We start from the raw sequence: 16551 nt of genomic DNA on the forward strand, positions 1-16551 counted from the left end.
TGTTCTTGTAGCTCAAAGCATTCAGTAAATCAGGGTTCCAGGGTGAATGTGTAGATTTTACAGAAGAAATTTCTGATTTGACTTCATTCAGGCCATGTTCTTTTAAAGTTCTTCGGGGTTGGTAAGTACACTTGTTGAGTGCCTTCTACTGTTCTTTAATTACTAAATTTCCTTTAAATTCAGAGATTTGACTTGTTTATTTTGCATTCACAGTGAATTAAAAAATTCTTTTAGTCATTGGTCAACTGCTAATTAACTTATAGTAATTTTGCCTAATTTGTATTATGAACCATTGTGTGATACAGAGAAATGAAATGCTAATGAGCCAACTTTGGGAACATTGTGGTCATTTTATCTTCTCACTGCTACCTTGGATTATTTCCTAAATAATTTGAATGCTTGTATGTTTATTGGATAATATTCTAGAATGCTCTTTAGAAAACTTCTGTTTTTGTCTAGATTAGATATATTATTCCTAAATTTAAAAATATATTTTGTTGAAATTATTTATCATATCAACCTTGTTTCACAGATGAGTACTCCTGATTTCAGAGTTAGTGTTCCCAAGATCCCACACCAAATGTCAATGTCAGACACAGGACTGTTTTAGTCTCTTTTTTTTTTTTTTTTTTTTTTTTTTTTGAGAGAGAGCGCGAGCGAGTGGGAGCACTAATGAGCAGGGGAGGGGCAGAAAGAGGAAGAGAGAGAATCCCAAGCAGTCTCTGCAGTGACAGCACAGAGCCTGATATTGGGCTCAAACTCACAAACTATGAGATTATGACCTGATCCAAAGTCTAGAGTCAGACACTTAACCACTTGAGCTACTCAGGTGCCGATCCCCTTTTTAAAAATTTATTTTGAGAGAGAGAGAGCGCGCGTGAGTGAGCAGGCTGGGGCAGAGAGAGGCAGTCACTTTTTTTTATTTTTTAAATTAAATCAATGTTAATAAATTTAAATTAAATCTGGGGCACCTGGGTGGTTCAGTCAGTTAACTCTTGATTTTGGTTCATGGCCTATTCTCACAGTTTGAGTTCGAGCCCCCCATCAGGCTCTGCACTGACCATGTGGAGACTGTTTGAAATTCTCTCTCTCTCTCTCTGCTCCTCCCCCACCCTCTCAAATAAATAAACATAGAAGTATGGGGCACCTGGGTGGCTCAATCAGTTTAGCAGCCAACTTCTGCTCAGATCATGATCTCGCCGTTCACGGGTTCAGGTCCCGCCTCAGGCTCTGTGCTGACAGCTCAGAGCCTGGAGCTTGCTTCTGCTTCTGTGTCTCCCTCTCTCTCTGCCCCTACCCCATTCATTTTCTGTCTCTCAATAATAAATAAATGTAAAACTAAATAAATAAAAGAAATAAATATATCTTGTGTTGTTTGAGCTATAGCAATATATTAGATCTTCCTCAGATATAAAGGAACTGTATGTGATTCTCAAGGCTAAAACATATTTCCTCCATTTTTTATTGTAAAATATACATAAAATACACGTCACCATTTTATCCATTTTGAAGTGTGCAATTCAGTGATAGGTTTCAAGTATTTACCTCATAACTCCTCAGAATCTTTCTGTTCATTCTTTAAGGTATCTTGGATCTTTATCAATTCTCCTTTTTCTCTTTAGCCAGTTCTTCCACTTGAAGAAATTCTCTCTCCTAAGTAGTGCCACTCTAGTACTATATTACCTCCATTGTTTACCACAAACCAGTTATAGCCCAATTACATGTCCCCAAATCCAGTTTCATAGTTTTACTACTTTGCCTTAAATCCCACAGCTATCCCTCTAATACTAGTCAGACCAAGTTCAAATACCTCCTTTCCCAGAATTTACCATCATTTTTCCCATCCATTCCCATCTATCTTTACACTGTCTCCCTGTCTTCCTCTCTTCCAACTTTTACTCAGCTGAGTATTTTTTGCCATACCATACCAGGGGTCAGTAGCAACCCTTTTCTATAAGGGCCAGGTAGTAAGTATTTGTGGCTTTGTGAGCCACACAGGCTGTGTCCCAGCTACTCAGCACTGCCATTGGAAGCACTAAAGCAGCCCCAGAAGAGAGATAAATAAATGGGCATGACTGTGTTTCAATAAAATGCTTCTCAATTCAATGAAATTTGAATTGTATAGCATATTTACATATCACAAACTATTCTTTTAATTTTTTAAAACCACTGAAGCATGGGTGGCTCAGTTGGTTAAGCATCCGACTTTGGCTCAGGTTATGATCTCACGGTTTGTGGGTTCGAGCCCCACATCAGGCTCTGTGCTGACAGCTCAGAGCCTGGAACCTGCTTTGGATTCTGTGTCTCCCTCTCTTCTCTGCCCCTCCCCTGCTTGCTTGTGTGCATGTGTGTGTGCATGCTCACTCTTGCTCTTTCTCTCAAAAAAAAAATAAACATTAAAAACAAAAAACAAAAAAAAACACTGCAACTTGTGAAAAGCAGTCTTAGCTTGTGATCTGTATTACAAACTGTAGTTGGCTAATCCCTGCTTTGTGTGAAAGGTTATAGGTTTCACGTAAAGCTCGCTAGCCAGCAGTGTTATTTGTTGGGCCTACATAGTGTGTTAAACAAAATGTATCAGTATTTTAGTTTAGGATGTTTTTCACCTTCTCTTTAAAAAATCAAAACATTTGACAACTTTAAGAAGCATTCACCTTTGGCAATAATTAGTGTTAAGTGGCTTTTGTGATCCCAGTGTACCATAGGATATATTCCCAGTTTTGTTTTTTTAACCTGGTACACTACTCATGTACGTTACCTGCTTGGCCTACTATTGATATGTATGTTGTGGCCCCTATTTGATTTTAAACTGAGTGTATCTTTAGGGGTCACACTTATTCCCTCTGTTAACTTTCTTGATTAGCCCTAACTCTGCCAGTCTTTCCATCTCAGATTTTCTATAGCTCTTACTAGTTTGAACTTCTCTGTGTATGTTATTATTTTTATACTTACAAAATGATATGAAGGTTTTATAATATTAAAACATATAAAATAGGGCACTATAAGTTAAGTAGATTATCTTCAACTCTTTAGTGAGAGAGGTATGTATACCAGGCACCTAAAGTAGTTTTGTTACTAGTATTTATTTCTGAGTTTCTTCTCCACTAAGGTAAACAATCATTTAGTAAGATATATATTTTTTTCCTGACACTGAAATCTAGGACAAATTAGTCATATGTTTGCTTTATGTAGGGAATATTCTGTGTGTGTGTGTGTGTGTGTGTGTGTGTGTGTGTGTGTGGTTTATTAAACTGCAGTTTTTTAAAGACTACAGGAACCCTGGTGTACCTGGAGTACTTGGGAGACCTGGAGATTAAAGACCAGTTCCACCACTTCCTAGATAATATAACCTTCAACAAATCAGATATCTGTCCAAATCACTTTTCCTCATCTGTAAAAGAGGGATAATAACAGTACCTACCTCAAAGGATTCTTATAAGGGGCAAATGATGCACTCGAAGCCTAATACAATGAAAACCTTTGATAAAATGCCTAATTACATAGAAGATATGACAATAAATTATAATGGTACAGAGCATATCTGTGGTTATCCTAAGTTAACCTGGTTTAGCAAGAGTATAGTTTTTGTGGTCTTAAAGTATAAAGGCTAAAACTTAAATGCACCAGAAGTGAAGTAGTAACAGCTAGTTCATTTCTCCCATGGGCTCCTTCTTTTCAAAAGGCATATGTCTTAACCAAGCTTATGATGAGTGATGTATTGAAGATAATTCACTATCAAAGATTCTAATGGGTTTATTTCTTTTTAAAAATCTCCATGAGCTATCAGATGCACAGGTGACAGATTTTATATACCGTTGTATGATGGTAGGAGTCTAGTTTCTTTACTCCACTAGACTGGCATGAAGCTCATCATTAAGTAAGGATACAAATTATTGTTTTTCCTAAAAGAAAAACAAGCAGTATTTTTCTAATCCGTTCAAGTACTTAATAATTACCGTAATCTGATCACAGTGTTTTGTACTTGGAGACACTAAATGAAGCTCCTGTCTTTAGTGTAAAGCAGATGTCTTGTTTCAGATTTCATCGCTGTCATTTAACAGTTGACGAGACCATGGACAAGTTACCTAACCTTTCTAATCCTTAATTGTGTTGCCTATAAAAGTAAGGGTATGTTTCTACTTCATAGAATTGAGTACACTGTGGTAATATAGGTTAAGTACCTAGCACATGTCTGGCATATGGTAAGCAGTCAGTAAATCTTAGTGGTAGCTGTTTCTTTAAACTGAACCTGTGTCTTTGCTGCTGGTCAACACCACGATTTTGATGTCCTACCCCTTCCCTGGTTCCCACAGCATGATGATGATAAGCCTGTGATGTCACCTGATGTAATTTGACTGAATGTCTTATTGCTTGTTTTTAAGTTGGCTCCTATATTACCATGAGGACGTTTCTGATAATCAGTGTGTATTAGAAGAAGGCCTCTATGCTGACCTTACTTCCTGTGGCTGCCCAACATCTAGAGTTAAATCCCTCAAGCCCATTGACTATGTAAGTACTTTTCTTGGATGCATAATTACAAGACTCATTCTTGTTCAGTTTAATTACAATAAAAGATGTGATGTTGGAAGACGTGATACACAGGTGAATATAACAGTATGAATATTTATTCATGGACTGTAAAATTGAGATTCACTCATTAAGTCCAAAATGTAAGACTGATATATCAGATATATATATATATATCAGATATACATATTTTTATATATTTTTTCTTTAAACCAAGAGTTCAAAACTCAGGAACTAGAGTAATATGTATAGACCTAAGCTTAAATCTCAGTTTGATACTTTAACCATTTTGGATGACTTTAGTAAAGTTACTCAGTTTCCGCATCTATGGAAAATAATAGTACTTTGTGAGGCTCCCGGGATATTGAACGAAATGATGCTTATAAAATGCCGAGCACATGGTGAATAGTCATTAAATGTTAGCTATTAATTAGCTATAACTGTTAGCTGTGATTATTGCAGCTGCTTAATAAAAATAATAACCTGATAATTGTATTAGCCTACCAGATAAGTCACACGACAATTTGCTACTTAGGTGTTCAATGTTACTTTAAGGCATGGGTCCTCATATGGCCACTGGTACTGATTCCAATCCTTCGTTTGGGGGAACTAGGGATTTCCTGCCTGCTGTGTGCAGCATTACCTGGGTCACCTTGGAGACCCACATTTATAGCGTAAGTGGTTTCTCCTTTCTGTCCTATTTACTCAGAATTTTGAATGTGAGCAAAACAGGATCACTACTCAGCAGCATCAGCTCTGGGTTCCATGCTTGTAGGGTCTGGGCAGTGGAAGTAGTGAGGATCTGGGATATTTTCGAGATGTCTGATTATGATCATTCCCTTGGAACATTTGGTCAAAGCTGAGGTTCACACAGAGATGAGATAATTTGCAGCCCTGCATAATTGTATGAGAGACCTTTGACCCAGAGCTGACTCCAGAGATGATGATCATCCTTAGAAGCTTTGATCCCAGCCTAAGCAGTGTAGTCTTACTTCACAGGACATTCCTGGATAGAGTGTTCTTGGTATCAAGCTAAGAATAGAGTCTTGGCTGAGGAACAGAAATAGAAACAGTCCTTAGTCTCTCCCAGTAGCAACCTAGACACCAACTGGGAAAGACTTAAGTGGCTACTGGTTGAGACTTCCTGTCTGTTGGACAAAAACCAGTGGAGCGGGGAGGGGAAGAATGTGATCTGGGCAGTCTCTCCAAGTATGGATAAGGTTGAAAAAGACATTGGAAAGTAGTCCACATTTACTGGGAAAGGAATTTTCTTAGAACTTTTTAGTGGTCAAGCCAGCAGACAGACAGTTATTTTGTATATGTAGTCCTAAATATGAAAGTGCCATCTTGAAAGGATTTTGCAGGACTTCTAATTCAGTGAGCTAAACCAACTAAATTTTTAGGGAGGGAGTTTTAGAATCATTCAGAATTAATGAGTATTACTGTTTTTCTTTGAAGAGTTACAACTTTACATTTATGAAGTCAAAAGTGAATAATTAAAATAAGGAATGAAAATAGAAAGAAGTGATTTTAAGTTTTACTGTGCAGTTGTATGTCACTATTCTGGTTCCGTGGAACCCAAGCAGTATAGATGAAGGCGCCTCTTAGGAAGGACCTGGGAGCTCTAGCCTTTTCTCTCCAAGAACTGAAGAAAGTATATCCGGTTTATGAATGGACAACACAATCGTGTTCCTAATGCTTTTACACGGTATGTTTTTAAATCTTTGAAAAGGCTTCATTGAAGATATATTTAGGCGATAAGTTTGGTTTTGAAATGGAAGGAATGTGAGGTAAGGTTGAGCATCCCAGCAAAGACCCCCAGATTAACCATGAAGAAGCCTTAACAGGTAACATTTCCTTGCTGATGGTCCACCGTGCTTCATGCTGGTGGCCCTGACACCCTGAGTTGATCCCACCTAGGAGATTGATATGTGAACCATGTCAATACAGTAATCTATAGAAGGTGGTTCTTGTGACTATAATGCTTGAGAATTCTGTCCTGAGCATTTTTCTCCCTCTCTAGAACATAGGAAACTGAATTAGTCCTCAGAAGGTTATTTGTTGAGCATAAGATCTAGATGAAATGAAGTAGGTATCTTGAGATTAGTTTACTCAGCTAACGTTCCCCACAAAAGAGACTCTTAAGGGTCCCAGGTGTTCACATTCTCTAAATTCTGTGTTCTCTTTCCCTGGAAAATGCTAGACACCGTCAACCCATCTGCCTCTCTGGTTCAGTCTGCATCCCCGTTGCCCTCACCTTTTTCTCCAGATTTGTTAATGCCACTGTGTAAGCCACAGTCCAAATGGGATTCTGGATTAATTCTGGAAAATTTTTCTGTCCAGTTGAGTTGACTAACCTCTGGGTTTTGCTTTAATTAGTTCCAACTGCAGAATTTTGAGGATGTTGCCTGTAGTTAGCATTCCCAGTCATGCTGTGAATTACTGTTATAATGTGTATAACGGTATAATTTTGAGGAGTTTTAATACCTCCTCTTCATACAAGATCAGTATGTTTTGCAGATGACAGTTTGCTCCAGGCTGATTTCTGCTTGTCCAGACATATGTTTCATTCTAAAAGTTCATAGATAATTTGCAGTCATTTTACAGTGAAAGAATCTTAGGAGCATATTTTATCGTTCTGTTTCTCAACTAAGGTGATATTAGGAAAATCACTTAATTTATTTCTACCTCAGTTAACTCCTTTGTAAAGCAACTATTAGGTATTTTCAAATCTTTGGCAGCCTTTAGTTCTGTTGCAAATAAGCATGCTGGGTATTTCTATTTGGGCATGCAAAACAATATATCCAGTGTTAGGACTCATATGGTCTGAGGGAATAACATAGTATATTAGCTTTCATTAAGGTTATGCCATATACCAGTCCCCAGAACTGAGTGCGGAACCTATGTAAATGCTTGAAGCATTGGCCCAGTGGTGTGTGGGGGGACCTTTATTGCGTTTCCATGGGAGCAGCATTCTGCTCATTGCTGCTTTAGTGTCTCCATGGTGGCCTGGCATGGAAGTTGGCCTCCTTTGAAGTAAAATCCAATCCTGGCAGCTATAAGCAGGCAAAGCAAAAGAAACATTGTAACAAGAGGCTGTAGAAAAACTTCAAATGAAATTATAACTGTGATGACATAATGATATTAAGAGGTAGAATAAGAATTGGCAAGGCAGTAATTGATTCTCTGCAAGCATGCTGAATAAGGGACACAGCTATAAATAGTCAAAGACTGTAAATCCAGCCATAGAATGAGAGGAAGCAATGAGTATAAGGTGTGTAAGAGTTTGGTTACTATTAAACTTTTCAGCTGAATCCATATTTAGTTAATAGTTTTGACTATTGTGTATAATTTAAAAATGAAGGCCAGCAAAATGCTGCATACTAAACATTGCACTTCCTAGTGAGACATTTGAAGCATTTCCTGTTAAAATTGGGCAGAAGACAAAGGCGTCTACTATCACCATTTCTATTCAACATTATTCTGGAGCCCCAAAAACTCGAATAAGATTAAAACCAAAAAGAAAGAAAGGAAGTTGTTCAAGAATATGTACAGACAAATTACTAGACTTAATAGGAAGTTTTAAAAAGTTTCTGGATACAAGGTAAATGCCAGTCAAACTATAGGGTACTTAAGAACAAGTCAAACCACAAGGTGAATTAGTCCTTTGTGGAGAAAATTATAAAGACTTTATTGAAGGGCATAAAAGATGAAGAGATACAATCTCTTATAGATTGAAATGACTCAGTACTGGGAAGTTGTGGTCCTCTCCAAGTTAATACAACTTCAGACAAAATGCTTACAGAATCTTTGCCTTCAAGGAGAGTGTCTTTTTAGGGTGAGATGGTAAAACATGACAAGCTTATCCTAAATTTGCAAAAGGTAGGGCTCCAAACCGGCCAAGATAATTTTCTTACTAAGACCAACAGACAGGGCCACTTGTCCTTCCAAATATATACTGTAGTATACAATACAGTATACAATACAATACAGCAATAATAGTTCAGATATTGGGTATTGGTGCAAGGAGAGAAAACAGAACTGTGAAATAGGATAGCATAGAAACTGACCTACATAAATAATGGAACTGGAAGGTGACCAAAGTAGATGACAATGGGACTATTATGAACTATTAAATAAATTGGTATTGGGACAATTGGCTCTTTACATGGAAAAAGATAGAGTTAGAATCTTGCTTTACTCCAAACACAAAAATAAGTTCCAGATGGATTGTGGCAACCTAAATGTGAAAAGTAAACTTTAAAACTTAGGCTAGTTTCTGTGTTTTCTTCTCACAGTATTGGAGTAGAATGGATTTTAAGCACAATGTACATTTCAGTAAGAGAAAGGGAAAAGGCAAGTGTATTCATTTTCTATTACTGCTATAACAAATTTTCACAAACTTGGTGACTTAAAACACCAAACGACATTACAGTTCTAGAGGTCAGAAGGTCTAAAATGGTCTTAGCGTAGTAAAAACATGGTGCTGGCAGGACTGCATTTCTTCTGGAAGATACTAATGGGAAAATTGGTTTCCTTACCATTTCCAGCTTCTCAGCCTCCTCAGCATTCCTTGGCTGACGGCCGTTGTCTGTCTTCAAAGTGCATCACCCCAACTTCTGTCTGTCCTCTCTCTGACCGTCCTGCCTTCCTCTTATAAGGACCCTTGTGACTGTATTAGGCCTCTGTGGATAATCCAGACTAATATCCCCACCTCAAGAATATTAACTCTTAGTCACATCTACAAAGTCCCTTTTACCATGTCAGATAACATATTCACAGGTTTCAGGGATTAGGATGTGGACATTTGGGGGGTTGGGTGGGGGTGGGAGGTGTGGAGGTAGAGGGACAGGAGGCCACAGACTGAGAGGATATATTTGTAGCCCTTATAAAACCTGCAGAAGTTTAGTATACAGAATATAAATAGAACTCCCAAACTGATTGAGAAAAAAGAGGAACCCATTTCAAAATTTAGCCAGAGGATATGAATAGACAGTTCATGGAAGAGAGAAAAATGGCTAAAGGATATACAAAATATGTTAAACCTCACTAGTGGTCAAGTAAATGCCAAGTAAAATAATAATTAGGTAACATTGCCTTACTTTAGATAAAAACATTTGAATGGTTTGATTTGGTGGCAGAAAAATGGGATTATTCATAGACAGCTTGTGGAAGCACCTCAGTTACATGGGGGGTGGGGTGGGGTAGGCAGGGCAGTGGAATAAGGATGTTTGTGGATGTTTGTTGCAGTTTCTTGATGGATGAAAAGGAGCCACAGCACCTCCATGTGAGGAAATGTAAGACTGGCTACAATGAATGAAAGTGAGTTCCATGTATTACTAAAGGGTATTCTAGTAAGATACTGTCAATGAAATTTAAAAACAAAGGATGCAGGGGGACATGGGTGGCTCTGTGAACTGAATGTCCAACTCTTGATTTCTGCTCAAGTCATGATCTCAGAGTGTGAGTTCAAGCCCCACATTGATAGCACTTGACAGCACAGAGCCTGCTTGGGATTCTCCCTTACTCTCTCGCTCTCTGCCCCTCCCCCACTCGTGTGTACCCACACGTCTCTCTCTTTCTCTCTCTCAAAATACATAAACATTAGGGGCACCTAGGTGGCATCTGACTTCGGGTCAGGTCATGATCTCACGGTTCGTGAATTTGAGCCCCGCGTCGGGCTCTGTGCTGACAGCTCAGAGCGTGGAGCCTACTTCCGAATCTGTGTCTCCCTCTCTCTCTCAGTGCCTCCCTGACTCACCCCTGTCTATGACTCTCTCTCAAAAAAGTAAACATTAAATTTTTTTAAATAAACATTAAAAAATAAAAACAAAGGATGCATAACCATTAGTAAAGTATAAAAATACGAGCTGGAGGGAGTCACATTCTCAGCATAGTGCGTACCTTTAGAGAGAAGAGGTTCAAATTCAACTGTACCTGTTACGTATTTATAAAATTCAATACAAATACAATAAAATTTATTGCTTTTGGGTGTTGGGTACATAGTCCATATATATGGGTGTGTGTGGGTGTGTGGGTGTGTGGGTGTGTATGTTTTTTGATGTTTAGCTTCTTTTAAATAGGGGGAAACAATTTTCTTAAAAAGTGGAGAGGGGAGACCAATTAGAAAGTAGATCTAGAATGAAACTGATTTTCTAAACCAAATGAAAGCAGTTTTCTGAGGAGGATTATAGTTCACTGGTTAAGAGTTTGGTCTGGAAGCCTGACAGACCCTTACTTGTTAGCTGTGTGGCCCTGAGCTGGTTTCTGACTACACTAAGCCTTAACTTTCTCATCTAATAAAGTGCAAAGTTTAAACAAGCTGGGGCATGTGCAGCCTGAGCTCATAGACAGTAATTAATATTGGTTAAGCAACATCAAGACTACCATTGGCTTGGTAGGCAGAAGATATTTATGTTTTTGTTTTTAATATGCCAAACTTAAAAGATTCCAGATTAGAGTCATATTAGAGATTTATGAGCCTTACGGTAAATTTGTATCATTTCACATAACTTTTTGCCAACACACTGTTGGGTATTGCTCTGGAATGGAATGGTTTTAGAGGTATGCATTCTGGTAACTTTTCCTTTAATTCATCTTGTACTTCATGTTTTGGCTAGCCATGTTCATTTGGCAAAGATCAAGCTAAAGTCATGTCAGGCTGTATGGATATGGCTGTTCTCATGGCTGATTGCTGAGTATCTTGAAAAGTATATGTTATATTTACAGTCTAACCAATTAATCTAACCCTGAGGTCTGTCAACACCTTTTCCATATACATGGTGATTTGAAACTTAAAGAACTATACAGTTGCTCAAGTAAAGGTCTGTAGTATTTTTTCTAAGTCAAAAATTACTTAGATTCAAAAATTTTATCCAATTATATTGAAGATGTGTTGATATAAATGTAGTCCTTTTAGCAGAATACTCTCATTACGATCTCAGAACTTGAGATTCAGGTCATAGACACACTTTTGAAGCCAGAGAGAGAGGTAAGAATAGGGATCATATACATCGCCCAACTGAGCAAGTTGGAGTCAGGTGCACCGGACATTATCACACATGCCAGTAGAAATACTCGCCATTAAAATTACCAACAGTGTAGGGGTTAAGAACACAGCCTCTGGGGTCCTACTGTCTAGATTCAAATGCCAGCTCTTCTACTTACTGTGAGTGAACTGTGCCTTGATTCTTCATCTGTAAAGTGGGGATAAAAATAGCACCCACATCAAAGGGTAGTTTTGTGGATAAAATAAGTAAATAAATCACAGTCTGCTAAACTGAATGTATTTTGGGATTTGGGATTTTTTTCCCCCATTTTAAACAGTGATCTGGTTCATATGTAGCATTTAAGGAAACACTCCAAAAGGGTTCTAGAGAGTACCCCATAATTAAACACATTCCTATTACTGTAGCAAATGTATTTATAACTACACATATTGGAGAAATATTACAAGTAACCCTCTACTTACTCAGGTCAGATTTTGTTGCCAGTTGAATTAGGAAAATAACTGGGGGGCTTAGAGCTTTCTTTGTTTCAGAGCTATGGATAAGGGGTTGTGGATGGAGATATTTATGCCAGCCACATATGAAGGTGCTGTATATGTTAATTATAACTAGTGTTGTCACTTAAAATGTAGTTTGATTGATGGGATGAGGTAGAGTTTTTTTCCTTCTTAAAATTTTATACAATTTGTTCAAGTATTCTTTTTCTTTTTTACTATGTTCTCCTTTTAGAAATTGTCTGATTTTTGCCTGGCTTAGACTTAACCCAGCAGGAGTGTCCTGTTACTGTTGACACCTAAGAAGAGCCTTTGGCCCCAAATGGTTGACTGTCTTCTAACCATGTCAACATGGACTGAGGCCAAGACATTTGTAGAGCTCAAATTGTAGTTTTTTATTGTCCTTGGAAAGTTGAGATTATTCTGTCATCTGCAGTTTTAAAGACTATGAATAGTTTATATTCCTACTTTCATATCTGGAAAATGTATCAGAAAAATAGGATTTTGAAATAGTTCTTCAGCATTCTTTATTTCTGAACAATTAATTACCTATCTACCACCTTCCACCATTCCTAACCTTTAAGTACATTTGTAAATCAAGTGCATCTATAAATTTAAGCACATTTAAAAATTAAAATCACTTAAATGTAAACAATTTAAGTAGAGAAAGATTAGTTAAATATAGATCAGACCTCTAGAGGGTGGATGACTTTAAGTGTAGAGATAATAGATGTGGTCAAATGAGAAGTCTAGTCAATGGGACCACTTGGTGATAGCCCACAGCTGTTGGTGGAGCAGCAGGCTGTTTTTACTGATTTATATAAACTCACAAATAAATCTACATTTATATAGATATAATAGATAAATGTATGCATTTATAGACTTACCTTCATTCTCTACAATTTTGTTCTTTGTCTCCCTTCATCATCATTTTAAAACTGTCTTTTGTGATCACCTGCACTGCATTTTACATAGTTTCCCAAAGATAAATTTCTAGATTCAGAATTGCCATTGGGGAGTGAATTTGATGCAGTTTGAGGGATCATGGCAATCTTTTAAAAAATGTCTTTGTGTGCATGTTGCAAAAGGAGGAAGAAAAATGTACACAGGTCCTGTTTTTCTTAGAATAATGTGTATGTAGCATTTAAATTACATTCTCCAAGTGAGCTTTTAATTTTTTTTCCCTCTCGGGTTTAAAACATTACAGTATGTCAGCCTTAAATGCCTTTAATAGCAGCATCTGCCATTCTACCACAGCAGACTCCCCACTGGGGAGAATGTGGCTAACAGTTGACTGTGAGCCCTGTCTGGGCTCCTTGCCTGGCTGCCCTTCCTTACTTGTTAGTAACTCAGCCAGAAGAGGGATACGCAGGTAAACTGAAATGCTTTTTTAAAGGCTTAAGGGTAAAGACGTTGTAAAAAGTCCAACAATAAAGGCAGGGGCTTATCTGTGGATTTTGATTGTCCATCTTCAGTCACCAATTTTAGTGGGCAATTTAGAATCTGCTATTTTTACCTGCTGTTCTGGACTCCTGTAAGGACATTTCTTCTATAAGCTGTTGGGATGATTCTGGTTGTTATTTTGCAGATAGCAGAGGGGGTGCTGAACCTTACCTGTGGTCACTCAGTGACTAGAGATCAAGCTGTGTTCCTGACCGGGTTTATGGTGTTTCCTAGAGGAAAATCAGGGCATCCGGACAGCCCTTGAAGGCTTACCTGACTGTCTCATTGCACACAGTGATTGTGACTGTCTTGTCCAGGATCGTCTAATCCCTAAAGCTGCACTGTTACCACACACTAGTCACTCGTCATTATTTCATATTTATTTATATTTATAATATCATAGTTATAGTTAATATTTACTTAAATTCAGTCTCTTGGTCACACAAGCCACATTTCAAATGCTTAATGACCACATATGGCTGATAAGTACAGATATGCAGCATTTCTGTCACTGCAGGAAGTTCTATTGGAGAGTGCTTTATACCTTCCCTCATCAGAAGGTAATTTTGGCCACATCATGTAAAGAGGAAATAACTCACACATTTATCTATTTTACAAACCTGGAAATTTCTTTAACATTCTTTTTTTTTTTAATTTTTTGTTAATGTTTATTTAGTTTTGAGAGAGGGAGAGAGAGACAGGATGCAAGCAGAAGAGGGGCAGAGAGAGAGGAGACACAGAATCTAAAGCAGGTTCTGGGCTCTGAGCTGTCAGCACAGAGCCTGACACAGGGCTTGAATTCAGGAACTGTGAATCATGACCTGAGCCAAAGTCAGACACTTAACCAACTGAGCCACCCAGGCGCCCCTTGGCATTCTGTCTTCCCTTATATTTCAGAGGAAGCACAGTTCATCCTTTCAAAGTGATCTTTCTCCTCACGGACTGATTCCTATTCAGAGGTTCTGAACTGATGGGGAACAGTGGATTGGACGTCTCACTTCTTCCTTAAAACCATCCTTCTTGTCTTAAATTGTTGAGCTTTTTCTATCCTACGCCACTGTCCCCACAAACATTCTTAGGGGGCAGCAGCCCATTCTCCTCCTTTTCTTCACCAACATTCTCTAAAATGTGGCCCGTGCACCGTCTGCAGTTTCTCACCACTCATTCCTCAGTCCCTACGACCCAGATTCCACCCCTCGTCTCGTGCACAGCACTCGGAGTTTTCCTGCGGGTTTCCAGCTGCCTCCTGATGCCAGCCCCCAGCAGCCTCGCCACAGCCACCCTCTCCCTCCACGTTGTGAAAGTATTTGGTACTATGGACGACTCTTCCTTCTTTCCTTTCCTCTTTACTTCCCTGGGGTCTTCTTTTTAGCTCTGCTCTCATAGTACATTTACTCCACTGCCTCCATAGTCTCCTTTGCATGTCTGCCTGGTTCTGTCATCTCATTTCCCTTTCCTTACCCCTGCCCATCTACGGTGTCATCCAGATCCTGGGACCTCCCACACTGCACGCCTGCATGGGATTTGTTTCCCTGAAGCCTAGATCCAATGTCAGTGGACATTTCTGTTAAGATTACCCTGTCTATCCTGTCTGTCTGAACATTAAGACACTCAGTTCTAAGTAGAAGTTATTGGCTTCTGGGTATATTTCCCCTTGAAATTTCCTTATATCATAAATTATACCACCACGCCCCCAGCCACAGCTTTTCACATCATCTTCTGTATTTACTCATATTACTCATATTTACTCCTTCTGTTTGTTAGCCTTATGTCTGTTTTAGCACTGTGATAGTTTCTCTGGCCATCCCTTGTTCACCAGTCCTTTCCCCTCACCCCTGACCCCAACACACACACATCCTTTCCTGAGGTCCATGTAAAGAAAAACACCATGGTGCCTGGGTGGCTCAGTTAGTTAAGCATCTGACTTGGTTTGGGATCGGGTCATGAGCTCATGGTTTGTGAGTTCGAGCCCCACATCAGGCTCTGAGCTGACAGTGCAGAGCCTGCTTAGGATTCTTTCTCTGCCTCTCCCTCTCTCTCTGCCTCTTCCCTGCTTGTGTGCCCCTCCCCCCGCAAATAAAAAAAGAAGAAAATATATACATGCAAAATGTGCATAATAATCACCAGCTTAAATTTTTGAGGCGCATCTGGGTGGCCCAGTCAGTTAAGTGTCTGACTTCAGCTCAGGTTATGATTTTATGGTTCATGTGTTCAATCCCTGCGTTGGGCTCTGTGCTGATGGCTCAGAGCCTGGAGCCTGGTTCAAATTCTGTGTCTCCCTCTCTCTGCCTCTTCCTCATTCACATTCTTTCTCTGTCTCAAATATAAATAAACATTTAAAAAATTAATTTTTTGAATAAATAATACATTTCTAAGCCTCAAAACTTAAAATGTATGAAAGGCATGTAGTCAAAACCTTGGCTCCCACTCGTTTCCTTCATCTTTTAGATCCTATTCTCCCGATGGGTAGTCATGGAGTAGTTTCTTTCCTTTCTTTTTTTTTTTTTTTAACGAAATTGTTCACATGTGCGCATTGTATGTAGGCATGTACATAAATTTTCCCTTTTCTGCACAAGTGGAAGCAGAAGTGTGACATTCCACACCACCTTCACTGCTTTTGCCTCTAAGGAATGTATCTTGGAGATCTTTCATAAAGATCTCCTTATTCTTTTTTACAGCTGTATTCTCTATGAATGTACTGTAACTTATTTAGCCAGTCTCCTTTTGGTAGATATTTAAGTCATTCTATACCCTTTGTTATTCCAAACACTGCTGCAAAGAACAACGCTTTCATAATTCATCTTGCTCGTACACAAAGTCATTTGTTTATTTACTGTTCTTTGAACATCCACCTTCCCTGCTGCTAGTGCTCTGCTTCTCAAGTACCAATTACAGATCTTTCCTGGGCCCCTGTCCAGAAGCCTTCATGGACTCCCCATCGGCAGTAAATCTGTCTCTGCCTGTCAGTGTCAAGAAGAAGTAGACAGTTCAATAGCCCTAGCAGACACGGGGGTACTTGACACTGTTTCCTGCTGGACTCTATTCTAGCTATATGGATCTACTTGCTGTTCCCTTGACAC

General features: G+C 38.8%; 1 protein-coding gene across 1 annotated transcript in view; it reads left to right on the forward strand.

Moving 5' to 3' along the window:
- Positions 1-16551, forward strand: part of CRYBG3 (crystallin beta-gamma domain containing 3) — a 99954-nt gene that overhangs the window by 71364 nt on the left and 12039 nt on the right. Inside the window, exons 17-18 of the mRNA XM_029938691.1 lie at positions 12-121; positions 4383-4509. Coding sequence (XP_029794551.1) covers positions 12-121; positions 4383-4509 — 237 coding nt within the window. The remainder of the gene's footprint in view (positions 1-11; positions 122-4382; positions 4510-16551) is intronic.

Source organism: Suricata suricatta, chromosome 5 (genome assembly GCF_006229205.1).
Source record: "Suricata suricatta isolate VVHF042 chromosome 5, meerkat_22Aug2017_6uvM2_HiC, whole genome shotgun sequence".
Lineage (NCBI taxonomy): Eukaryota > Metazoa > Chordata > Mammalia > Carnivora > Herpestidae > Suricata > Suricata suricatta.